The 25,633-nt window shown below is 39.6% G+C and overlaps 1 protein-coding gene across 4 annotated transcripts in view; it reads left to right on the top strand.

Annotated features, from left to right (window-relative positions):
- Positions 1-25,633, top strand: part of NCOA7 (nuclear receptor coactivator 7) — a 150,868-nt gene that overhangs the window by 5,645 nt on the left and 119,590 nt on the right. For 3 of the 4 annotated variants that reach the window (XM_039257344.1, XM_039257346.1, XM_039257343.1), the window contains exon 2: positions 20,304-20,416. In XM_039257344.1, the coding sequence (XP_039113275.1) occupies positions 20,367-20,416 (50 nt within the window). In that variant the 5' untranslated portion in view covers positions 20,304-20,366. Of the gene's footprint in view, positions 1-4,881; positions 4,899-20,303; positions 20,417-25,633 lie in introns of those variants that run through there. The other variant, XM_039257345.1, reaches the window with a different exon arrangement.

The raw sequence follows: 25,633 nt of genomic DNA, 5'->3' as shown, positions 1-25,633 counted from the left end.
ATAGATTGGCCCTTCTTAAGGTTCAGTCCATGGGTGCAGTCCAGGAGTCTCTGGGGCAAAAATAATCTGAGTTGAAAAGTGCACCTTGAGGGGCTCCTGGGTGCCCCAGACGGTTGAGTGTCTGACTCTTGATTTTGGCTCAGGTCCTGATCGATCCCAGGGTTGTGGGATCAAGCCCTGCATTGGCTTTGTGCTAAGTGTGGAGCCTGCTCTAGATTTTTCCTGTCTCTCTTTCCCTCTCCCCCTGTCCCCCTGCCTCTCTCAAAAACAAACAAACAAACGAAAAGTGCAGCTTGAAACATAGAGTTGTTTGGAGAGAGATGTGAGCAGATTTTTACATAGAAGCATTTATTTCAATGACCTCTATGTCTTTTTTAAATTTTATTTTTATAGTAGATAATAACCTTTGTTTGATTCAAAAGGTACAAATGGGTATATAATAAAAGGACTCTCTCATCCTCTGTCCCTGGTTACCTGCTTCCCCTATGTACTGACCACCAGTGGTACCAGTTAATTGGGCTCTCCAGTGACATTTTATGCATATGCAAGCAAATATGAACATTCAGCCTGCTCGTTTTATCTACTAACCATTTCTCGAATTCCCTTCTCTCCATTCCCATTGCCCTTGTTCGGCTCCTCAGATGCTTTGGACAGTTGCCTGCATTTTACTTTCTGCTACATTTCAGCTCTCCCTGTTTCAGCCAGTCTTCCTTCTAAACTCTCCTCTTCAAGGACACCTGGGTGGCTCAGTGGGCTAAGCATCCAGCATCCCAACTTTGGCTCAGATCATGATCTTGTGGTTTGTGGGTTTGAGCCCCCCATCAGGCTCTGTGCTGACAGCTCAGAGCTTGGAGCCTGCTTCAGATTCTGTCTCCCTCTCTCTCTCTGTCCCCCCTCCCTTGCATGTGCACTCGCTCTCTCTCAAAAATAAATAAACATTTAAAAAAAGTAAACTTCACTCTTCATACCTTCTAAAGGATTCCCATTTTATGCAGGAGGGAGTCCACCAGAGATCTTACTGGGCTCTTGGGCTTCAGAGGAATTTCTCTTTTACCCCTTGTAACCCCCGTCATGCGTTTGGCCAACAGTTCTTGACTCCCTTCCTTCTCCCCTCACCCCAAATTATAGACCTTTTATGAAAATCTGATGAAAGTTCATGATCTTATTACCCACCACACACCATTTTGCTTGCACCTCCTTGTTTATGGACCCCAAATTAAGAATCTCTACTATCCTGTAAAACTGCTTGTCACTTCCTGCACATGCATAGCATATGATTTTTCTTCTCTGTGCCATTCCCTCTGCTTGGAACACTGTGCTCCATTTTGCTTAGCAAGCCACACTCAGTTCTTGTGTCATCTCCAGGGGGCGTTCTTAGTTGAAATTCCATAAACTCGTGGAGACTTCCGCATGTAATTCAGTGTCCTAAACTGGTTTCCATACTGGGAATAGGCATTTCTCATAAATTGCAAAATTGCTTTTCTAGTAGAAATTAACTGTGATTTTGGATAGCATGCTAAGATTGGTTAAAAAAAAAAAAAAGCCAAGGTTGAAGCTTTTATTTAACCATTCATCCCTCTTCTGCTCTCCTCCACCCCCAGTAGAGTACTTGTCTGTATCATTTTCTCTAGCATCCCTGATTACTCTACTAATTCTCTTTCAAACATTGTGTTAACACCCATTAAAAATAACTTTCATATTTATTATGGCCCTCATCTGAAGTATGTCTTTTATGCCTCTGCCCTTGGGTTTGTTTGCCTCTGTGATTCGTACACAAAGTGGCAAAAGCCTCCAGATAGGGTGCCATTAAACAGCGACCCTGACAGATGACGTGAAACATCTGGAGAGAGTGATCCATTCTAAGAAGTGACTCCTAAGCATGTGAAGGAGGTATTTTTAGTTCCAAGCCAAGTAAAAACAGGGTGTCTTATGTGCTCAGTTTTATTGCAAAGCGCCTGGCACGAGGTAATTTGCTGTTGATTAACAGAGGATTTAAGAGACTAAGAATATAATAGTGTTTGTTCAGCACCGTTCATACGGAATCCTGACTGGAGGATGATTCTGATCACTAATCAGGTATGCCTTGTAGAATAGGAAAAATTCGTGAGATGACTTTGTAGTTATGAGATCCTTCAATATCTTTCATTTTCCTTCTATAATTCTGACCTGACTCAGCAAACATCAGATTTACTGATTTGTTTCCTCAGACCTGTTGATACTAGGAATTGAGGGTGTCCTGAATAGTAGTCATGAATATTTTAGCTATTGGATACATATAGCCCTTGCTGTATGATCTAAAGCACAATTTTAGGCTGTTGGGAGAGGCTGCTCATTCCTTATGGTCCCAGACGTTTACATCTGAGCCCTCCTCCCTAGGTAGTGGTGATTCCCTTAAAATATGGCCTGGCTACTGGGTTCCACTGAAACAGTTCATTAGCAGTTCTCTGGTCTCTCAAATCATGGCAGGCACTTCCCAAAACAGTTTCAGTTTGATATGCCTTAACTTATAAAAAGTTTTTTTATTGTTTATTCATTTTTGAGAGAGAGACAGAACACAAGTTGGGGAGGGGCAGAGAGAGAGGGAGACACAGAATCTGAAGCAGGCTGTAGGCTCTGAGCTGTCAGCATGGAGCCTGATATGGGGCTTGAACCCACAAACCATAAAATCATGACCTTATGCTGAAGTTGGATCCATAACTGACTGAGCCATCCAGTCGCCCGATATGTCTTAACTCTTTAAAAAGCATGCTTTAAGAAATTGTTTTAGTCCATTCAGGCTTCTGTAACAAAATACCATAGATTGGGTAGCTTATAAACAGCAACATTTATTGCTCACAGTTCTAGAGGCTGGAAGTCCCAGATCAGGGCTCAGGCGTGGTCTAGCTGTGGTGAAACCCCTCCTCATGCTGCAGGCTGCTGACTTCTCATTGTGTTCTTGTATGAGAGAAGGAGCTAGGGATCTCTCTGGGACCTCTTTTATGAAGGCACTGATCCCATTGATGAGGAGTCTAGACTGACCTCGCGACCTGGTAATCACTTCCCAAAGGCCCCACCTAATACTATCACCTTAGGCATTAGCTTTCCCTGCATAAGAATTCGGGGGTGGGGGAGACACAGTCAGTCTATAACAGGAAGAGGAAATTCACAAGTCAGTAGCTACAGATAGCCAATGCGTGAAAAAGTATTCGACTTCATTGCATCAAAGAAGTTCAAATTATAATTAGATTTTAAAAGTCCATGACAGTGCTGGCAAAGTTGAGGTTGGGTCATATTCTTTTCTATGGGTGGTGAGAGGGTATTTTGGTATACTTTATTTTTTAATGTTTTTTATTATGTTTTTGAGTTTTAGGTTTTTGGAGAGACAGCGAGTGTGTGTGTGATGGGGGGGTGGGGGGTGGACAGAGAGAAGAGGACAGAGGATCCAAGGTTGGCTCTGTGCTGATAGCAGAGAGCCCGATGTGGGGCTCGAAGTCATGAACTGTGAGACCATGAGCTGAGCTGAAGTCAGTTGCTTAACCGACTGAGCCAGCCAGGTGCCCTGTGCTGGCATATTTAGATTGAGAATAGTTTAGCTAATAGAATTTTTTGGCACCAGTGATTCTATTCTAAGAGTACCTCCTAAGGAAATCAGGAAAGAGGCTTAATTTCAGTGATTACTATCCTGTCTTTGGGAGGCATGTGAGATGGTTAGGGGGTTAAGAGGAGGGGTTCTAGAGTCAGTTGCCCCACTTGGAATCCTATTCCACCATTTACCAGGTCTATGAACTTAGGCAAGTTAATTTATTCTTGGTTTTCTCATCTATACAATGAAGATAATAGTATCTACCTCCCACATTGTATTGAGAATTAGATACATTAATATATGTGAAGTACTGTCACAGAGTAAGCAACTCTAAGTGTTAGTTGTTATCAAGGGTGATGATTTGAAAATTTGAGACAAATCCAATAGCGGAGTCATGTTGTAAGTGATGGTGCACCAAAGATCCTAATTCCATTTTAAAATGCACCTGCATAGAAGAAAAGACAGGAAAGTGACAAAATATAAAAGCTTTCCCCCTGCTTGATGGGATCATAGGTAATTTCTATTTTTTCACAGTTTTATTATCCATATACATTACAATGATACTTGTTAGAAATTATTGAAATTAATGTATCATAGGATTCTTATATTCACGACGTTTCTTTACCAAATGCATATTCATTTTGACATATTTTACTTTCTTTTCCTCCTTTCAAAGCTGCTAATATTTCACTTCCCCAACATTTTCACCCACATGCCATCTGCTTGGTATTTTCTTGCACTTAGCTTGCTTGTTTTGTGTATGGATCAGCCCCAAGGCTAGTTCTTCAAGAATAAGTAGACCAAATGAAATGACTGATGACATTTTAGTAGTGGTAGTGGCTTTCTCATGGAAGTTTAAGCCAGAGAATGTAGCCGGCATGGTAATGGCCCTGTATCTTCTCTACATTTCGGGCACTCCTCCTCATCTCCTGCTCCCCATCTGAATAAACACAACACCACAGGACCCCTCTCCCACACAGGGGTAATTCCTGCTTCTGGGGCTGTTGACTGTCCTCCTTTATTGGAAATTTCCTTGCACATTTCTTTCTTTAAAGCCAATATTCTGCACCAGGTTGATACTTAATTCCATAAACACTTTCCAAGACATCTTCTCTACCCTAATTTTAGTTATTTTGGCACTTAACTATTTGTACCACAAACTAAATACTGGCTTGTTTCATGGCTTAGTTGTTCTTACAGCAAGCTGATAGGATTGTGTTTTATATTACTCTATGCCCTTCAGTTTTCCAGCACACAGTTGTTCACATATGTGCACGAGGAACACAGGAAGATTAGATGGCTGTTGTGGTGACAGGATTCTCTTAAGAGATGATTTGTGAGTGTTCTGTTTCATCTTTCTTCTGTCCAACCTTCTCCTTCCTTTCTTTTTTTTTTTATTAATTTTTTTTATTTATTTCTGAGAGACAGAGAGAGAGAGAGAGAGACTGAGAGCAGGGGAGGGTCAGAGAGAGAGGGAGACACAGAATCCAAAACAGGCCCCAGGCTCTGAGCTGTCAGCACAGAGCCTGACGTGGGGCTCGAACCCACGAACTGTGAGATCATGCTCTGAGCCGAAGTTGGACACTTGACCGACTGAGCCACCCAGGTGCCCCTATTTTCAAAATCAGAATGTTACATCACTTGGTCTTCTCAGTCTTTAGATAGTTACCTGAAAGTTTGATAATACGTTTTCATTCCTGAAGCCTAAAAAGTAAAGAGCTCAGTTGCAGGGAGCACCGTGGTTAGCAGTGGGTTTACAGTTGGGGTCCAGTAATATAAAAACTATTCCTAATTGCAAGGACACCTCTATCATCAACTCTAAATTATTGCTTGTTTGATCAAGACAATTTAGTGAATCTTCCAGAGAATGTGTTAGATTCATATAGATCTTGCATTAACTGGAAAGGACAAAATCCTAGGAAATATTTTCATATATCTACCTTGTAGTCTGGACCAGTGGTTTCCCACCTGAGGTTCATGTGCCCCACGAGGGTAAGGGAAGAAATTGTAAGAAGGTCTGTATCATCTTTTCAGGACTTTTATTTTTGTTACATGTTTTACAATGCATATATTAGTGCAGAAGACATGTTTTTTAGAAGTAAAAATATATTACATATGAGGACTTTATGTTCAGATACTTTAACTGATGTGAAATATAACTTTTAAAATGGAGGCCACCAGAGCTCCTAGGTGACCCAGCTGGTTAAGCATCCACCTCTTCATTTCGGATCAAGTCGTGATCTCATGGTTTGTGGGAGCGAGCCCCACATTGGGCTCTGCGCTGACGGTGCAGAGCCTGCTTGGGATTCTCTCTCTTGTCCTGTCTCTCTGTCTTTCTCCCCCCCCGCTTCTCTCTCTCTCAAAATAAATAAGTAAACTTAAAAAATAATAAATAAAATGGAGACCACTGATCTAAATAAAAGGCAAGACCTTATTGTTCCATGCCCTGAAGTCAGTTTAAATATTTAGCCATGACAAATTAAAAACTAAGCTAAGAGCTGTAGTCTCTGTGTGTGTGTGTGTGTGTGTGTACATGTACATGCTTATACACATAAAACGTAAGACATGTTCCCTGCCTTTAGAGAGCTTACGGTCTGAATAGAAGAATGGGGCATGAGGAGCAACTAATTAGAAAATGGTACGAGATAGCATAAGTATCCACGGGAAACCTAGCAGCATGAGATTAAATTTTATGTTAGACTAAAATTGCTACAGTGTGATAACAGCAGCATAATACATGGTGATGCTGTATTCTCAGAATATTTCAAAATCCTGTTTATGTTCAGATTTTTCTTCTTGATAATCAGGTCAGTTCTCTGTCCACCTATTCAAATAAGCTATGTGTGCTTAAAGTATCTCCTAGGTACAGATGTTAATTAACTGTGGGAGCTTTCTGATCTAATACAAAAAGGCATACCGGTGCTATCAGTTACTTGCTGACATTTCTTTAAATTATAAGAGAAAGTGGCAGAACAGCCATGGTGGGAAAGCGAGAACATTTTGGGTGCAGTGTTCCCGTGGAACCGTGATCGTGTATACACTTTAAAATAAGTGAATTCGTTTCCTAAAGCTGCTCTGACAAAGTAGCACAGACTGTGTAGCTTAAAGCAACAGAAATTCATTGTGTTACAGTTGTGGAGGTTAAAAGTCTAAAATTGGGGTGTTGGCAGAGCCATGATCTCTCTGAAATTTTAGAGAAATTCTCCCTTGCCTCTTCTGGCTTCTGGTGATTTGCTGGCTATCCTTGGCATCCTTGGCTTGCAGCTATATCACCGTAATCTGCTTCTCTTATCACATGGTGTTCTCCCTGTGTGACTCTATCTTCATGTGGCCATCTTCTTATGAGGACACCAGTCATACTGGATTAGAGGCCCACCATACTCCAGTATGACCTCATCATAACTAATTGCATCTGCAAGTACTCGTTTTCCAGATAAGTCACATTATGTGGTCCTGTGGATACAATTTAAACATTTGGCACAGGGGCTGGAGAGTAACACAACTGACCACACAGTTCAACATGGATAACAAAAAATAATACGGGTAAGTGTACGAAGATGTGCATAAGTTACCCTTGGCATCGAATGATGCCTTCTTATAGCTAAACTTCCATAGCGATGCACATTGATTATGGTGTGAATGACACCTGGAAGGAAAGGAAGTTGAAGATTTCTTGGCTGTTTGTATTAATTGGCTGCTTCTGTCTCTGGGCTTTGGTATTCCATGCCTTGGTTGAGTTATTCTTATAGATAGTAGTATGTAATATGTGGCTTTGATCTTCCTGGTGAAAATCCACAGAGTAATTTGTGGATCAGGATATTTTTAAGGGTATATTGGCTTGTTGTTGTTGTGATAATACTGCATAACAGCCTCCAAATCTCAGTGGCTTAGAACCACAATTATTTATTTCATATTCATAAATCTGTGGATTGACTGTGGTTTGGCTGCTCTTAGTTCAGTTTGACAGGGGTGGGCTGGATTCCAAAGTTAAGGTAGGAGTTCAGGTCTCTTCTACATGTTTTTATCCTGGGACAGAGCTGAAGAAGGAAAAATTGCCACCTGGAGCGTGCTCTTTTTGGTGGAGAGCAGACATTTTCCTGGCCTCCTAGAGCCTCAAGTTGAAGTAGGTACGCTGTTAATTCTTTGCCTGTTGTTCAAAACAAGCCACAGGGTCAAGAGGGTGGATGCAGGCTTCGCGCAGTAGCGCAAAGGGCCACAAGGTGGCGTAGCAAAGGGTGTGGGTGTAGCTTTCTCCGACAGAGAGGAAGTGCGGAATTGAGAACAACAATCCAGTGTAGCAAAGGGCTGCTTTCTTTAGAATTTTACGAGAACTTTTTTATAAAGCAACTTACTAAGCCTTTAAAAGAAAATGTATTTAAACCATAGTTTAATACATGGAAAAGTATAGTTGAATATCCCGTACATTTTTTTTTCCAAGAAGAGGTCATGGTATTTCACAATGCTGATTTAATTTTGTGTTGGGCAGTTTTCCTGCCTTTTAGACACTTTGCATTATGCCTTCTTTCCGAATCCATATTTGTGCATTTAGCACATTTTAGACTGTACTGACCAAAGCACCATGTGACCCTCTTCGTCTTTACATTAGACATAGGAGGAGAATCTGGTAGAATTACAGTCCACTTGAGAGTGCTCGGATAGAGAACATTATCATTAAGGGTAAAACTGTTTCTAGTTTACAGATAATGATTGTTGACCATGCAGTGCTGTTGAAGTATAACCATGAATGGTTGTTTTCAGTGTTGTCCTGGTTTAGCTACCTTCCCTAACAATACTGGCCCATGTGACCAAGCCCTTTTCTTTCCATTAACACTTCTCTGTACATAACACGTTTATTAGACATTGATTTTTATCATACCCATTTTTTTTCTAATTTTTAAATTTATGTTAATTTTATCACCTTGTTTAAAATCAAAGTTTTCTTAGAGCCTGTTGAGTCCTTTCTCGATTCATAGGTTTTAGATAAATAATAGTATGGTGGTGCTCGCTTCGGCAGCACATACACTAGATAAATAGGATGGTGGTGGGAATGAAGCAAGGTTTTAGCAAATGCCTACTGAATTGAAGAGATTGCATACATATGAGTGACAAGGCACTAATTTTGGAGTAAGTGTAAATTGTCTATTGCCTCCTGTACCCTCCATTTTACATAAATATATACTGAAAGTACATTAAAAAGAATGACAAATTATTTTTTAGTTTGCGTTTTTACAAGTGCGAGTGCATGCCAGTGTATTTAAAAAATGCATTCAATTGCAGATACCGTCCGTAAGAGAACAGAAGCACGTCATCTTTTCCTTAGTGAAATGGTTTACCTGGCAAAGTGAACTTTTATGTCTCTTGATAGTTTCAAAAGACACTCAGATTGAATTGTTGAAAACTAGTATTGGAAGCCCATAAACTGTATGTTCTTTGTAAAAGCATTCCACTTATGACATCTTTTATCTATTAATTTTATTGGTTTTATTTGCATCAATTAATTCTAATTCAGATCTATCAAATAGATACCTCCCACTAAAGGATGATAAAAACAATAAGAAATTATTATTATTAGTAGTAGTAATAATAGTAAATAAGTAGTAGTAACCACTGCTCACCTGTATTTCTGTTCTGAAATGGAAGGAGTTAGGGCATGGTGCAACCCATGCAGTAGTGATAGCAGTTGCTGTAAGCACAGGGAGTTGGAAAAGTTATGCACAAATTGGCACCTATTTTCTTTCTTTCTATTTTTGAATATTTATTTATTTTGAGAGTGAGACGGGGGTGGGGGTAGGGGCAGAGAGAGAGAGGGAGCAAGAGAATCCCAAGCAGTCTCCTTGTGGTCAGTGTGGAGCCTGACTTGGGGCTCAGACTCACAAGCCATGAGATCATGACCCGAGCTGGAACCAAGAGTCAGACGCTTAACCCCCTGAGCCCCCCGGGTGCCCCACATTGGCATCCATTTTCTGCAAGGCCCTGGGGAACGAACTTCAGTTCTGTACCAGTAGAGAGACTCCAGAAGAGTGTAGGGCTTGTTCCTTTTGGGACAAGGCCAGAAGAGGTCTGGTATAAACAAAACAAAACGAAACAAACAAACAAACAAAAAACTCAAAAGGCCAAAGATCCTAGGATTTTAGCATAGGTCTGATAATAGTAAAGTGAATTCCAGAAGTAGTTGAGGACAAACTTTTGTTCCCATGTCACCTGTTTCTTTGTTGATGCTCTTTGGTGCTTACCACCATTAGATTCATCTTCGAGATCATCAGGGGTGATTTTGCGGTGCTAGAGCAGTAGTAGGGGTGTCCCCAGAAACCACTTATGAGAGTGATGCCGAGTTCAGATTTTCCCCCATTCTTGTGAAAGACAATCATCTGCATAGAGCAGACAATAAATAGTGACTGATGGTGAGAAAGAGGAAGTTTTCTCTGTGTATGAGAAGTGAGATTGGCAGAGTAGACTGTGTTCCGTTTTTATTGCCTCTAGTAACTTTTATACATGACCTTCTGCGTATTTTTCCCCTCTAATCTGTCTTTGTGCATGGTAGAAAACTGTTCAAAACTGAATTGTTATCTTCTTATGAGTATTAATGGAGGAGTGCATGTAATACATTAAAAACCTCTAGTAGAATTTTTATAGAATTATAGTTTTCAGCTCTAAAAAGGACCTACAATTTTAGTATCTAGAAAATAAGGACTTTTATAACTTAAAATCAATAAAGAAATGTTTTTATTTATTTTTAAAAATTTTTTAAATGTTTTATTCATTTCTGAGAGAGACAGACAGACAGACAGACAGTGTGAGCAGGGGAGGGTCAGAGAGGGAGATACAGAATCTGGAACAGGCTCCAGGCTCTGAGCTGACTGTCAGCACAGAGCCCTACGTGGCGCTCAAACCCACGAACGGTGAGATCATGACCTGAGCCAAAGTTGGATGCTTCACCGACTAAGCCTCCCAGGCGCCCCAGAAATGTTATTTTTAAAAGGTAAAAATTCCATTTTCTGATTCTGATTCTTTGCTTTTTATTGATTTTTAGTGGAAAATAATTGGATAGGCAGAGGACTTCTTTTCAAAACAACAGAAAAATGGTCAACTGCTAAGAAATATTCCTGGCATATTCAAAGTTGTGACATTTCGGTTCTTAAGACTAAAGAGGTAATTCATTTAGTTTAGTGGATTAAGGGAATGTGCTTTCTAGTTAGCTCCTTAAAAATCTCATTCAGTGCAGTAAATATTTATTGAATGCATGGACATAGTCACTGCAGTGCATTTATTAATGAATAATAATAACTAGACTGCCAGCAGTTCAAGATTTACATCCTAGAAGACAATTGACCAGAAAACTGGTATTCATACTCTTGTTCTTATTAATGGTGGGTGAATTCAAGAAGGATCAGGCAGCTAATGTGAAAATTCTGTGTGGTGATCTACCTTCTCATTTGAGGCCATTATTAGTGGTTTTGACTTTGGCATTAGGTAAAGCTGATTATTCTGGCTCTCACTCATATGGCTATTTGACCTTGAATAAGTTCTTTAACCTTTCTAAACTTCAGATTCTTTATCTGAAAAGGATTGAGAATATTAACTCCCTCATACAGTCATAAAGATTAAACATTGTGTGTAACAGCACTGAACAAACACTTGGTGCTTGTGGTTAATGTTCAATAAACAGTGAACTGTTGCTGATCGCTGTCAGCTTTGCGTTCACTGGAGCTGCCTAGCTTGAGTTAGTTTACTGTGTGATTTTTCTGTTTGGGGCTAATTTGACTCTAGCTCTTCAGGTGATGTTGAAGGTGTGTATAAGTTTCCTGAATACTTGAATATTTGGGTTTGCTGGCTATAATTTTCTGTTCCCACCAGGCACTAGATTCTGTAGACACCTTTTGGACCCATTTATTCTGTATGTAAACAGCCCTTTACAGATGAGGAAGCAGAGGGCCAGAGAAATGGAGTAACTTGCCCACAACTATATACTTTGGAGATACTGGAGTCCGAATGTTAACCAGGCCTGTCCTGTTTCAGAGGTGCTGTGGTGCCTTAATAACATGGGTCACAGGGCTCAGATGAAGCACAGATCATATTGAAAACAGAGAAATTCTCATGTGTGGAGTTTATATAATCTCAGCTTTGAAGGAATTTTTGAAATTAAAAATGTTTAATTAAAGTGTTAAATATTAGTTCACCTACAGAGCTTGACTTTCCTCTGCAACAGTAGTTCTCAATGAGTGCAGTATCCCCGGAAGGGTACACTGTTCCCGAGGGTTATCGGAATGGGGGGGGTAGGATCAGCATTTAGTTGGGGGGCGGTAGAGGTGCCAAATGCCCTGTAATGAGTGGAACAGTTCGAGACAACAAGGAGTTGTCCCTTACACTTGGGAATTTTATATCTTCTGTAGGACCTATGTGAATATTTATTGGGACATTCTAAAGAAAATAGTTTTCAATTACTGTGTTTACAAATACCTGGCTATTGGGGCTCCAGGGTGGCTCAGTCGATTAAGCATCCCACGTCAACTCAAGTCATGATCTCATGGTTCCTGGGTTTGAGCCCTGCATTGGGTTCTCTCCTCTCAGTACGGAGCCTGCTTGGAATCCTCTATCTCCCTCTGTCTCTGCCCCTTCCCGACTCATGCACTCACTCACTCTCTCTTTCTCCTCACCCCCCAAAATAAATGAATGTTAAAAAAATACCCAGTTATTATTTATGGCACTAGTTTTTATTTTAATGTTCTATGCACTACTCCCTAGCCCCAATACCCATCCCTTCCTATCCCCCTTACCTCTGCTTTTCGTTTTCTAATTCTCACTGATAATGAAATTGTTTCTGATCCTATTTCTTCTATAGCTAAATTTGCCCTATAGAAGTAGATGCAGGCACCTAAGTATTTCATTGTGTCCTTTAGTGAACTTGTGCCTGAGAATTTAATTATTGAAATACCTGTTATAAATCACTTTCCTTTTGGGCATTATGTTGACTTCATACAATTAACTGTATACCTAGGTTATATTAGCTGTCAACTTCATTTCAGTGTTATAAGAGGCATATTATGAAATACATATTTATTTAGATGAGGGCTATTGATTTGATAAGGTCAAGAACTGCTGGTCTGCACTGATCTCATGAAGTGGTTGTTCAGCTTGAGTTCAGTCACATTTGAAGATTAGGAAGCTGCTTTGTCTGGGAGTAGCTCTTTGCCTCTGTCTGCGAGATAGTTCTTCCTTATGTTAAACCAAGACCCCTATCCCTCCGTATCTTATGCTTGGTCTTAGGTATTCCTATTCCCCTTGAAGGTCAGTTGGTACAAGCCTAAATCTGAGACCAGATAGGATCTTTCAGATATTTGAAAATAGCTGTCAGGTTCATCCCAGCTCTTTTCAGGCTGAACCTGACGAGCTCCTTTGACTATTACTCTAGAAACTTAATTATATGTCACTTAACCATCCTGGTTCCTTCACTTTCCTTATATTTCTCGTGTAGTGTAAGTCCTAGAATTAAATGCAGTCATCTTAATATATTCTAATCCTCAAGAAGGGTGGCACAGATCATCATAATCTTTTGTATTCTGAGCTGATTAAGTGGGATTTTTTTGTTTGGTTTGAAGGGAAGGGCAGGGGAATCACACTGTTGGGTGTACAGAGCTTATTGTCACCTAAAAGTGCAGCTCATACTCACTTGTGTTAATGCGAAGCTCTGTCTCTTTCATTCCTTAGTTCCTTACCCATGTGTGAAACCTCAGGTTCATATGGGGTAAATTGTACCTTCCTACAGACAGCTGAGGTCTGTCTGAATCCAGATATTAGGTGTTTTTTATCCTTCTTCCAAAAGTTTAACGAGGAGGCCCTGATTTTCATCCAAGTTAGTAGTAGATTAACTGATGAGGATGGGGGCTAAGAACAAATACTGCATTAAGTTATTAGCATCCTCCGATGAGACTGAAGGTGGAGGTCAGCTCCCTGCTCTGGGTTGGTCAGCACATACCTCTTGACACAGTGGTTCAGCGCTTTCCTTTAGCCATGTGATCATGGAAGCATCCACCCAAGTCCATTCCACCTTTCTTCATCTTATCCATAAGCAGATCAAGAGAAACTTATCAGATACCTTTAAGTACAGTTACCCTGTGTTTACCTCATATCCTTAATGTATGAAAATAGTACCTGTGTTTCTGGAGGGAAATTAGGTCAGTGTAATTTGAATAAGCCATCATTCCCTGAACGTCCTCCCCTCTACTGGATCTGTACTCCAGCCATCCCAGACCACTCAGGATTCCACCACACACATTCCCTGATGATGGCTTGCACATCCTCAGTCTGCCTAATGAGCCCAACCTCTTCTGCGTGTTGTTGGGGAAACTCCTGCTCCTCCTTCATGGCCCTGCTCTGGAGTCACCGGTGAAGGTTCCTTGACTGCCCTTGCCTCCCTGGCAGAATTAGTTGCTTCCCCTCGGTGCTCTGCCCATAGCAGAGGACTTGCCACTTGTCTTACGAGCCAGTGGGTTTCAGTTGCCTGTTCCACTTGAACTTCCTGGCCCATGAATGCTGTTTTCATCATTTGTCTCCAGCAGAGTACTTGGTCCAAGGTAGAGGCTTCAGAAAGGGATCTGTTCATTTATTGTAGTTCTGCTGAATCATTAGTTTTCTGTAAATATTCTGGATCCCAGGTTTCACTGCCTCCTGTTCCAAGTCCTGGCTAACCTGCCTGTAGTGATCATTTCTAACGTTTTGCTGGGAATCTCTGCAATGTTGTGCAGTGTGTAATTTGCACAATCCCTTCTCTTTTGTTGAACTTGTGTTTGTCCAACAAGTTATATGTGTAAGTGATAAATCACAAGAATCTACTCCTGAAGCCAAGACTACACTGTATGTTAGCTAACTTGACAATTATTAAAAAAAAATTGATTAAAAAATAAATAAAATTTTTGTCAGTATCTAAAATAAAAATAAAATTTGAAATAATGTATTTGTCCATTGTACTGCTGGCACTCTCCACATCTGTGACAATTCCTGACCCTGCCAGTGACTTTTTAGAAATCTCATTTGCACATTCTCTTCTTAGATGGAACACACAGAATGATCTAGCTAGCCTAGAGATGGGTCTTCATTTAAAGTATCTAGGAGCTTTGATAAAATCTCTCTACTTCACTCCTTTTTTAAAGTAAACTCTGTACCTAACATGAGGCTTGAATTCGGGACCCAAAGATCAAGAGCACGTGCTGTACTGACTGACCCAGCCAGGTGCCCCTCTCTCTACTTCAGTGAAGCTCACATTTGTTTAATTCTTTACAGCTCTAACTTCAGTTTCCTAGGTGAAGAGTAATGGAATAAGAGCTGATGAGTTTTCCATTTATTTTGTCATCTGTTGGCTTTGTCCCATTTTTCCAAGTAGGAGACCATTGGCCTGTCCTTGATCATCACCTTGTTTCAGGAATAACTTTTTAGCTCTTGGTTGCTCTTAAGTTCTGTTTTCTGTTGTTTTGGTTTTCTGACACACATTTGTTTATTGAGGGGGGTGTTATCTCCTGGATGCTCCATATACGTGTTTGTGGTACCCTTTCGTGTCTATTTCTATGCCTTTCTTCCCAGGTTTCTTGTTAAAGAGAGTATTCAAATCTGACCTTGGTTAATGCTGAAATGTGAATATCCTTCCTTTGTTTAGATGACAGTGTAGCTTTGAGAAAGACCAAACACCTATTTCTGTAGATGCATAAGCATTTTCTAGAAAGAAATATCTGCATCAAAAGGTTATAGTTTGGTCTGTTCCTTAAGTGGCCAAACTTAGTGTGACCAAGCCTCAAAACATGTTCTAGCCGTTATATCATTTGTATAATAGGAAACATGTTGTTGGAAAAACAGTTGATGGACATCATAGGTACGCTGGTGTTTTTCTAGTCTGGACTGGTTATACCTGAATGTGCAAGGAGCTGCAGGCTGTTAGATGCAAAGTCAGAAAGCCACCTGGGGCTGTGTGGGTCCACACTGGTTTATTATGCCTAGGGAGTCTCCTGTAGCTCTTAAATTCTTTCTGAGTGGTGCCATGGTCTCAAACAGAGAGTACTTTGCTGGTAAGACAGGAAATATTTTCTCTTCAGTGCAGTTCTTACAAGGTAAGGAGTTTGCACATGCCTTTTTTATTTTCTAATGAACTGAATTTCTATTTAAATGGTCTTTTCTGACTTAAGATCATGAGAAGAAATATTTAGATAGAAGATTCATCTTGTGCTTCCCTCATGAAATTCATTTTGGTCCGTAATGTGCCGTAAATGCATGAGACTCTTCTAATTCAGTGTTTGGATGAGTCTAGAGTTTATTGATGTGAAGAAGAGTCAACAGTAAGTGAAAGAAGGGCTTTTAAGAAGCCCATTATAACCACTTATAATGGAAAATGTAGTTCCCATTAGTGATTGATTTAAGGAGCTCTGGTTCTTCGGCAAAGCATGAAGGCTGCTGTGTGGTGCTCTGTGCAAATCATTTTTATAGCATCCTTTGCTGCTCTTTTCCTGGTTAATCTGTTGGTGTGTCTCCACCTGAAAAGACTGCATATGTCTTGTTTAGGGAATATAAAAATTCCCAGAAATTTAAAAGAAATCAAAGATTAGTATATTTTTTATTTATCAAATAGAATATTAAAAAAAATAAAGCTTTGCAAGTTCTAAACAGACACAGCGGCACCAGATGTCAGTTCTTGGATCATTTAATCTTTTTCTTGTGTGATTATTTTTGTCAATATTTTTCCACTAGAACTAAATATTAGTTTCTGGCTCAGCTTGCAATATAAAAATTTTCCAATTAGATTGTTATGACTTCATTTTTATTCATGAGGAGAAATCTAATAAACAGAGAGCATCGCATATGGCGGCGTGCAGAAGAGGAACTTTAAAATAAACCACCTGGCCCAGAGCAGGGCAGAGAGCTGGGATTCTCATCCTTCCTGGATTCTGAGAGAGAGACTGGCTTCCATCTAAACCTCTTGCCCCCAAGTAATTATTATTTGTTGGAGGGGCAGGGGTTCTTGGATTTGTATTTGTTTGCCCTATATTTGACCTTACTCCAATCCTGGATTAATTCCTTGCTTAGCTTTTATGTGGATGTTTTCTGCCTGTTTCTGTGTTAGGTATTTAGGGAAGTAAAAGGAAATAGTGAAACCTGGTGGTTTTTGACTTGAAGGGGCTTTTGGTTTGTTTGTGGCTGAGGAGGCTAAGTGAAGTGGCATCGTCACACAGTGAATGACTAAGTGCCTCACGGTAAATGTTGAGTGGTGTGTGAAGTAAGCTCCTAAGGAAGAGAGAAAAGGGCACCCAAGTGGTCAGGGAAGGCTTTAGAGCAGGACTGGGCCTTGTGCCGGATCTGGTCGGACAGAGGAATGTAGCCAAGTTACTTGAAGCTGGGGAAAGGGTAAGGATTAAGGTTGGGGGCAGGGAGAGGACCCCAGTGGGTTCAGGCCACAGTGTGAGACTGACCTCACAAGAGTTGGATGCCACCTTCTTTCCTTTCTCTTCTTTCTGTCATCACCCAACTTCTTGAATGAATGCTCATTCCTTGAGGTATGGCTTCTACTCCCACCACTCAGGCTGACACAGGGCCTGCTAGAGATCTCAGTGACCTCCTCCCCCAATGCCCAGGGACATTTGTTCTAACCTGCAGAATCCGTGCTGAGGCATTGGACATTGTTGATTCCAGCTTGCTTTTTCTCACTCATTTCCAAAGGTTTCTACCTCCAAAGGTTGTTGAAAGGCATTGAAATGTACACCAAAGTGGATTTAAATGCCGGCTCTACCACAGCTGGTGCTGTTGATCTAGGGAAGGTAGTATCTCTCAGCCTCTGTTTAGTGGAAATAAGGATACCAAACTCACAGAGTGGTTTTAAGGTTTAAAAGAGAGAACATGTGCCTAATATGTTGAAGTAAATAACTTGTGGTAGGCAGGCATTGTGATTGCTTCCCCTTTCTTATCTGATAGCTACTCAGTCCTGGCCTGAATGTGTCTTGTTCTTTTCCTGTGCATACCTATGCCCAGCTGATCCCTCTTTCTGGAATGTGGTCTCTCTCTTCTCTTTACCTGTTCAAATTTTCACTGCCCTGACTTACTTTATTACCCCTATCAAAATGGAGCTTTGCATCTTTTGTATTCTTACTTCTTTGGACAGCTCCAAGTTGCTACCTGTTATTTTAGTTATTTGCACACCTATCTTATATATTTATTTGCACACATATTTTTATCTTATTTTCCTTACTGGTTGTTAAAGTCCTTGAGGGCACGTTGCATGCCAGGGACATGGAGGTAAGCCAGTAAGAGTGGAGAACATGGCCCTGTTGTTTCCATACAGGGCTTTGTGTGTAGCTGTGTATTTGCAGAGTGTTCTTATCATCGTATTGTTACTTGCTTCTTTTTTTTTTCTTTTTTTTGACTTCACCACTACCATATGCTGATAATTTTAAATCATTTTTCCCTAACCCTCACTGCGCTCAGGTGCTTTAAACATAATCAAACATCTGGTGAATGTCTCCAGCTGACTGTCCCACTGGCACCTCGAAGGCAATGTGTCCCAAACTGATCTTTTGTCTGTTTCCATGCCCCCCATCCACAGCTGGCCTGCCCGCTTCATGTCGATTGTATCTTATGTGTGGTGTCACCGTCCACCTAGCCCTTGAAGTAGATATTTGGAGGGCATTCTTCATCTTGCCTCTCTCATGTTGTCTACACTGAATGAGTCACCAGGTCTTGACCCATTTGCCTCCTACTAAATATTTCTTGAATGCATTCCCCCCTCTTTCTGTGTTGGATTCTGCTGCCTAAGAGTGTGCCCTCCTCTTTGACCTATTGTACTGTCTTTTCTTCCCAACAGATCTATTTCATGCTCTTTTCAACCCTCTCAAGACTGCCCTTACAGCCTTGGTATATCACACTCCCTCATGTAAAATGCTTTGGCAACTTCTTTCATGTACATCAGGGGTTAGAAAATTGGTTTTATCTCATGTTGATTAGTTCAGTGATGTCTGTAGCGAGCACAGCACAATTTGCTTTGTGACATCTGATATAGGAGCAGCAAAGGGTGAGCAAGCACATAAAGCATAGCTAGGATTAAGTTCAAGCTCTTTAGTGTGACATAAAAAGGCCTGCCATGACCCGAATCCTGCCCATGTCTTCATCCTCACCCCACCATCTCCCTGCTTCACATTTAATCTTGGAGCAGCAGGGAAATATGTGCCTTCTTGTGTTGTTCACACTAGGAACAACACAGGAAACCCTTTAAGTAGGAAACCTATACTCATTCCTCAAATCTTGGTGTGCATGGAGAGTGTATGGGGTGGACCCTGCATAAGGCTGAGTGTTCTTCCTCTGGGCTGTAGTGGCACCTGCGCTGCCTCTGTAGTCATCAGTATCCCATTGACCTGACATCCTAAGCATCTCCCTTGTAAGACAGGAGACACTATTAGGCCAAATATCATGGCTTATTTATCTTTGATGTCTGATACTTATCAGAGTACCTTCCATGGAATATGTATGTGAATTAAATTGTCATTGAAGGGGCACCTGGCTGACTTAGTGGACCATGAAACTCTTGATCTTGGGGTTATGAATTTGAGCCCCACATTGGATGCAGGGATTACTTGAAAATGAAATCTTAAATGAAAATATTTATTGAATTGAAATGAATTAGCAAGTAATTTTGACCGATGAACATTCTTTGCTTTAAGTCTGATACCCCTCAGGAGGAGGGGACAGATTTTAGCAAAGGTTAATCTTTGAGAACATTTAGGTCTGTGAATCAGTCAGTAAGTAGACATTGGAAATATTTGAGCAGGGGAGTGGCATGATGAAAGCGGTATTTAAGGAAGATTGATCTGGAGACAACCTTTTATTAGAGGTTTAAGCCGCTCCTGGGAAGCATAGGTGAGGATAGCGGGGTGGGGAGAGGCAGAACAAGCATATAAAGCCATTTTGAAGAATAGCTTCCTGAGGCTTTGTGCTTTCATTTCCACATTTGCTCAGTTGGGATGTAGTCACTGGCATGTTTCCGAAAATAAAGTGGAACACTGATGTTATTTTTAAAGAAAGAACATTCTTGTAAAACACCTAAGCGATCCATTTTTCAAAATTACATATGAGTGGTGCCTCATATGTAAATACTTCAGTCGGTTAAGCGTCCGACTTCGGCTCAGGTTATGATCTCATGACTCGTGGGTTTGAGCCCTGTGTCGGGCTCTGTGCTGACAGCTAGCTCAGAGCCTGGAGCCTGTTTCAGATTCTGTGTCTCCCTCTCTCTCTGACCCTCCCTTGCTCATGCTGTCTCTATCTCTCTCTCTCTCTCAAAAATAAATTTAAAAAAAATTAAAAAAAAACAAAATTACATATGAGACATATTCATTATTAATTACCTGTAAAAAGTATTATGAGTTCATAAATTTAAAAAAATAATTAGCTTCTGCATTGGCAGCCTAAAATCTTCAAAAAACAGTGGTTTTCCTTTTAGCATATTTTGAAATAATTGTTAATTATGAGGAAAATACTTGTTTATTTTTCCAGCCACATTTTTTTTTAGTTTAACACCTCCATTCTAATTGTAGGTTTTTATTAGCCTCCATGGTCATTTGCATTTTGTGTATTACTCACGTGACTGCGTTTTACAGCTTAAAAGTTTATCTTCCGTTTGTGGTGGGGGCATGTAGCTCCACTCTGCTTTCTTCTTCATACTGGCTATTTTAAACTTCTTAATTTACAGTCGCTTTGTTGTGTTTTTTTTTTATTATAGGGTTATGACTCATTGATTAAAAAGAAGGACTTTTCCAAATACTTTGCATTTTGATTGTGTATTATGGATACCAAGGAAGAGAAGAAGGAACGAAAACAAAGTTATTTTGCTAGGTAAGCATTGCTTTGCAAAATTATCAGTACTTTAAGAAAATGTTTGATGGGGACTTTGTCCTCAAGTATGACTTGGCATTCTGTGTTTTGTAAGTGTTCATAAACAAAGCAGGCAGCCAATAGAAGTTAAATATACTTTGTGTCATCCTTTTACTTGCTTACAGTAGAGGAATAATGTTTGGTTCTTGTCTTTCCATCTTTGACAGTTCTCTCAGGCCACTGTTGCTCAGAGAATCTAACTGTCATTATGCACTGAGCTTGGAATCCCACATTTAGCAATGTATATTGGATTTTGGAACCTAAATGCTTAGTTCCTGCTGCTTGGTATCTTAATTGGTTTAGCTATAACTGAAAATCTATGACATATTGAAAACTTATTTCCTTGTTGGGAGTCTGTTATTTAAAAGTATTTTTGTAGGTAGATGGAATGGATGAATTTCCACCATTGGAGTTTGTCTCATAATTCAAGCTGAACTCCTCTAACATACATACAGTTGTTGGTTTGTGAATGGATATAATCTAGTTTATGATCAGTTACTCTTTAGAGATTTAACCATATATTGGGCAGCTGCTCATCATAATAAAATGAATGATATGTTAAAACACCATTTTGGTAGAAAGGATGGTTTCAAACTCAAAGTGAGAACACATAGGTTTAAAATTATCATTATGGTCTCCTAAGTTGAAATATTTCTTAAGAACTGAATTCAGCCTCGTCACATCCTCTGTCTATGCTTGTTAAAGAGGAATTTCTTGTTTTCCAAATGTAAGCCTTAGGAACTGAAAACCAAAGTTTTTTTAATTAGGTTTTTAATCCAGAAATTAAGGTAGGTTTTATTTATTTTATTTATTTATTTTAAGAAAGAGCCTCAAACTCACAACTCTGAGATCAAGAGTCCCATGCTGTATGGACTGAGCCAGCCAGGCACCCCTAAGCTAGGTTTTAGATTGTTAATAGGAAAAGAAAGGCAATGAACATTTAAGGAACTACTGTGTGCAAAATACTTATTTTATTTGTCTTCACAATAAACCTAACCTAGGTTTCCTCCTATTTTACCAATAGAGTAACCTAGACTCGGAAAGTATTTTGACCATTTCATGCATCTAAGAGTCACTGTTCAAGTATAGCATTGTTTCCAAAAAGGTGTGCTCCAATTAGTAATAGTAAACTGTGAATAGGAGTTTTTGGAAGGCAAGAATTAAATGACTGATTGCAGTGAAATGTTTTCCACTTTTAAGACTACAGAGAGTAGCAAGATAGGGGAAGGAAGAAATCAGGCACCTAATAGATGAAACTTAAAATAAATAAGAACTATACAGTGATTTTTAAAAATGTGTTGAGATAATTGTAGATTCACATATACTTGTAGGATATAATACAGAGAGATACCCTATAGTCTTTGTCCAGTTTCTATAATGGTAACACTTTATATAACTATCCTATAGTACCACAACTAGAAAATTGACATTGATGCAATCCAGCAACCTTTTTCAGATGTAACCAGGTTTACAAGCATTCATTTTTGTATTTGTGTGTATTTAGGTCATGTAATTTCATTATACGTATAGATATCTGTGGCCACATCAATGATCGAGATACTGATCAAAAAGATCTCCTCTGCTACTCTTCTGTAGCCAGTATTTGGTACCCCGACAACCACTGATCTGTCCTCAGTTGCTGTAATTTATCATTTCAAAAATATTATATAAATGTAATCATATAATATATAACCTTTTGAAGTTAGATATTTTTTTTACTCAGTGCAATTCTCTTATGTTGTATAGCCCATTAAGACTGCTATAACAAAACAGCTCAGACTGGGTGCCTTATAAATAACTGAAATATATTTCTCAGAGTTCTGGCAGTTGGAAGTCAAAGACGAGGGTGCCAGGTGCCTGCTTCCTGGTTCATACAAGGCCATCTTCTTGCTCTAAACTCACATGGCAGATAGGGCAGGTAGCCTTCTCATACCTTTTTTATAAGGGCACTCTAATCCCATCTGCAAAGACTCTAACCTCATGACTTAATCACCCACCAAGGCTCCACCTCCTAACCCCATCACATTTGGCGTTAGGTTTGAACATACAAATTTTGGGGGTACACAAACTTTCAAACCATAGCACTGGAGATCTGTCCAAGATGTTGCATGTATCAATAATTTGTTTCTTTTTATTGTTGGGTAGTATTCCATGGTATTCGTGTATCACAATTTTCTGTTAACCCACTGAAGGATATTTGGGTTATTTCCAGTTTGGAGTGATTACAACTAAAGCTGCTGAGATCATCTGTGTGCAAGTTGTTGTGTAAATATAAGTTTTAACTTTTCTGGAATAAATGCCCAAGAGTGGAATTGCTGGGTCAGATGTGAAGTACATATTTAATTTTGTAAGAAACTGCACATACTTTTTTCCAGAGTGTCTGTACCACTTTACCTGCCTTCCCATCAGCATTGCATAAATGACCCAGTTTCTCCACATCCTCGTCAGCATTTCGTATTGTCACTCTTTCTTATTTTAGCCATTCTGATAGATGTGTAGTGGTATCTCATGGTTTAATTTGCATTTCTTTAATGACTAGAGTAGCCAAACATCTTTTTGTGTGCTTATTAGTTATCTGCCCATCGTCAGTGCAATGTCTTTTCATTTCTTTTGCCTGTTTTCTTATTGTTGAGTTTTGAGAGCTCTTTCTGCATTCTAAATACTAGTCTTTTGATGAATGGTTTGTAGGCATTTTCTCCCAGTCTGTAGCTTTTGTTTTCATCTTAGCAGCCTCTGTTGCAGAGCGTCAGTTTTTACTTTTGATGCGATTCAATTTATTAATGTTCTCTTTTATGGATTGTGCTTTTGGTATCAGGTGTAGCTCTTTACTCAGCCATAGGTCTTAAAGATTTTCTTTTGTCTTTTTTTCTAAAAGTTTTATAATATTATGTTTTGTATTTGTCAGGCATCCATTTTTTAAAGTTTATTTATTTTTGAGAGAGAGAAAGAGCAGGTGAGGGGGCAGAGAGAGGAGGCAGAGAATCGCAAGCAGGCTTCCCACTTTCAGTACAGAGCCGAGTGAAGGACTTGAACTGATGAACTACCAGATCATGACCTGAGCTGAAATCAAGAGTCCGACGCTTAATTGGCTGAGCCACCCAGGCATCCCCTCAGCCATCCATTTTGAGTTGTGTTTTTATGTGGGATGTGAGTTTCGGTCAAAGTTATTTTTTTGCCCCTCTGCCTCTGGGTACCCTATGTAGTGATCTTGAAAGCTGTAGTGACTTCTAAGTTTGAATCTAAATTGATTCTGACGATAAGGGTAACTAGTGGTTCACAATCTACTCAAAGTTAACCACCTCTCATTACAATGCAAGGTGAAACTGTTCTGGAAGAACAGCAGAGTTTTTTCAGCTCGGAAATGTAAAATTTAATTGTCATGCTTGCCTTGACCTCTGTGACAAGTATTCTAACAATGAAAAGGAAAACATTGCCCCAAATTAAGTATGACCTTCAGAGCATAAGGATAACAGGCCAAGAACAAAAATCAGTGATGCTATTCTAACAACACGTTAACATGATTAGTTACTAGGGAATGAGAGAGAAAACAAACAAACTGTAGTTAAGTTGCTACAATGCCTTGGTGGCCAAAAATGGTCAAACTGTTAAAAGCAAAAGGCAAACGAAAAAGCCCTCCGTTATCAGAAAAGAGGCAACCAAAGTTATAAATCTTTTCAAATGCTTTCTGACTAAACTGTGGAATTATTGTAATGTGGAATTACCAACAGACTTACTTGAAAGTCAGTTTCTGACAATATTAGGGCTGATTTCTCTGGAGCAGTGTGCATACAGGCAGTCCAGGCAAGATTTCCATAACAGGTTGTAAAGTCAGGCCAAAGATAAGGCTGAATTGATGAAATCATGCTACCTTACATAAATCTCAACTAGTGTGCAGAGAGAGGAGATCAAAAGGAAGATTTGTCCTTATTTCTCCCTATTACCATAATATGTTTCTGAAACCCTGAAAATTGCTTCTGGTATACTATTTAACCATGTGGTTTCATAAACATCGTATGATTGTGTTTGGTAAATAATCCTTGCTCTACTTCCTTTGTTGATGTACCTCTTCTTCTCTCTGAATTTAGCATCAAAGCAAAGTTAAGTTTAAAATACCCTATTTTAATAATTTTGGACTGAAATTAGTGATTTGAGGATTACCCAATACTTCCTTTCTTATAATTTATTTTGAAATATGCCTATTTAACTCTAAATGGAAGGATGAATGAGTATCACTACTAGATAGATTTATTTTGGATAAGTGCCAAGCTTTCAGGCTCTCCTGGCCCTGGCCCACCTAATTTTCAGATCTTTGGTGTTGTTTTACCAGGTGTCTATTCCAGATCGAATGATTTATGATAACTTTCCCCATGCTTCTGCAAAGAGTTTGTATATACAAAATTAGCATATTTGGGTGTATTAATTCCTTGATACTTGACAGGTCTTGCAACCCAATGAATTATTAAAGCAAATTATATTCCCTGTGTTACCATCACTATTCACTATGGCCTCTGCTCTCCCATCCTTTCCCTTAAGAATTAGAATGTAGGTATTTCCTTCAATAGTGCCACACAGAGCTCTTCTTCCACACTGTCTTTGACATTTGTTGGCTTTTGCAGAATTTAGAATCCATTTAGTGATTTTTCTGTAGGTCCCTTTATGTTCTTTGTGTGTTTGAACACTTTTGAAAAACCTAGCTTTCAGGATCAAGGGTTAATTTAGGATATCAATGATATATTTTCAGTTAACCCAAAGCGGTGTTTTGTAGGAGATTTACTTTCCCCCTCTGATAAGGTCTGACAGGCCCTGTGAACTTCTGACCCATCAGCAGAACACCTTGTGTTTGAAAACTACTCCAGTATATACCTTTGGCCAAGTTTTTAAATTTCACCCTGCATTTCTTGTTGTTGTTTAGTGTGGCTAATAAAAACCCACTAACAAAATGGCTTTGGTAGAAGGAAGCTTCCCAGCCTGAACCAGGGAGATGATGTCCAAAAGGAGGAAGATCAGAGTTGAGTCAGGTCTCGTTCTTGTCTACACTGATTGAGATTTGACCCCTTCTTCCAGAGAGGAGGATCTGGAGTATGATATTTGAATCCATTGGATAGCCTTTTTTAAAAAATATACATAGTATATATGGGTGGGTCCTTCCTTCAAACCAAATCAAACCAAGATGGCTAT

This window comes from Hyaena hyaena, unplaced genomic scaffold, assembly GCF_003009895.1.
Source record: "Hyaena hyaena isolate Hyena2069 unplaced genomic scaffold, ASM300989v1 scaffold_613, whole genome shotgun sequence".
Classification (NCBI taxonomy): domain Eukaryota; kingdom Metazoa; phylum Chordata; class Mammalia; order Carnivora; family Hyaenidae; genus Hyaena; species Hyaena hyaena.
The sequence above is the reverse complement of the archived record's forward strand: the minus strand, read 5'-3'. Positions and strand labels throughout refer to the sequence as shown.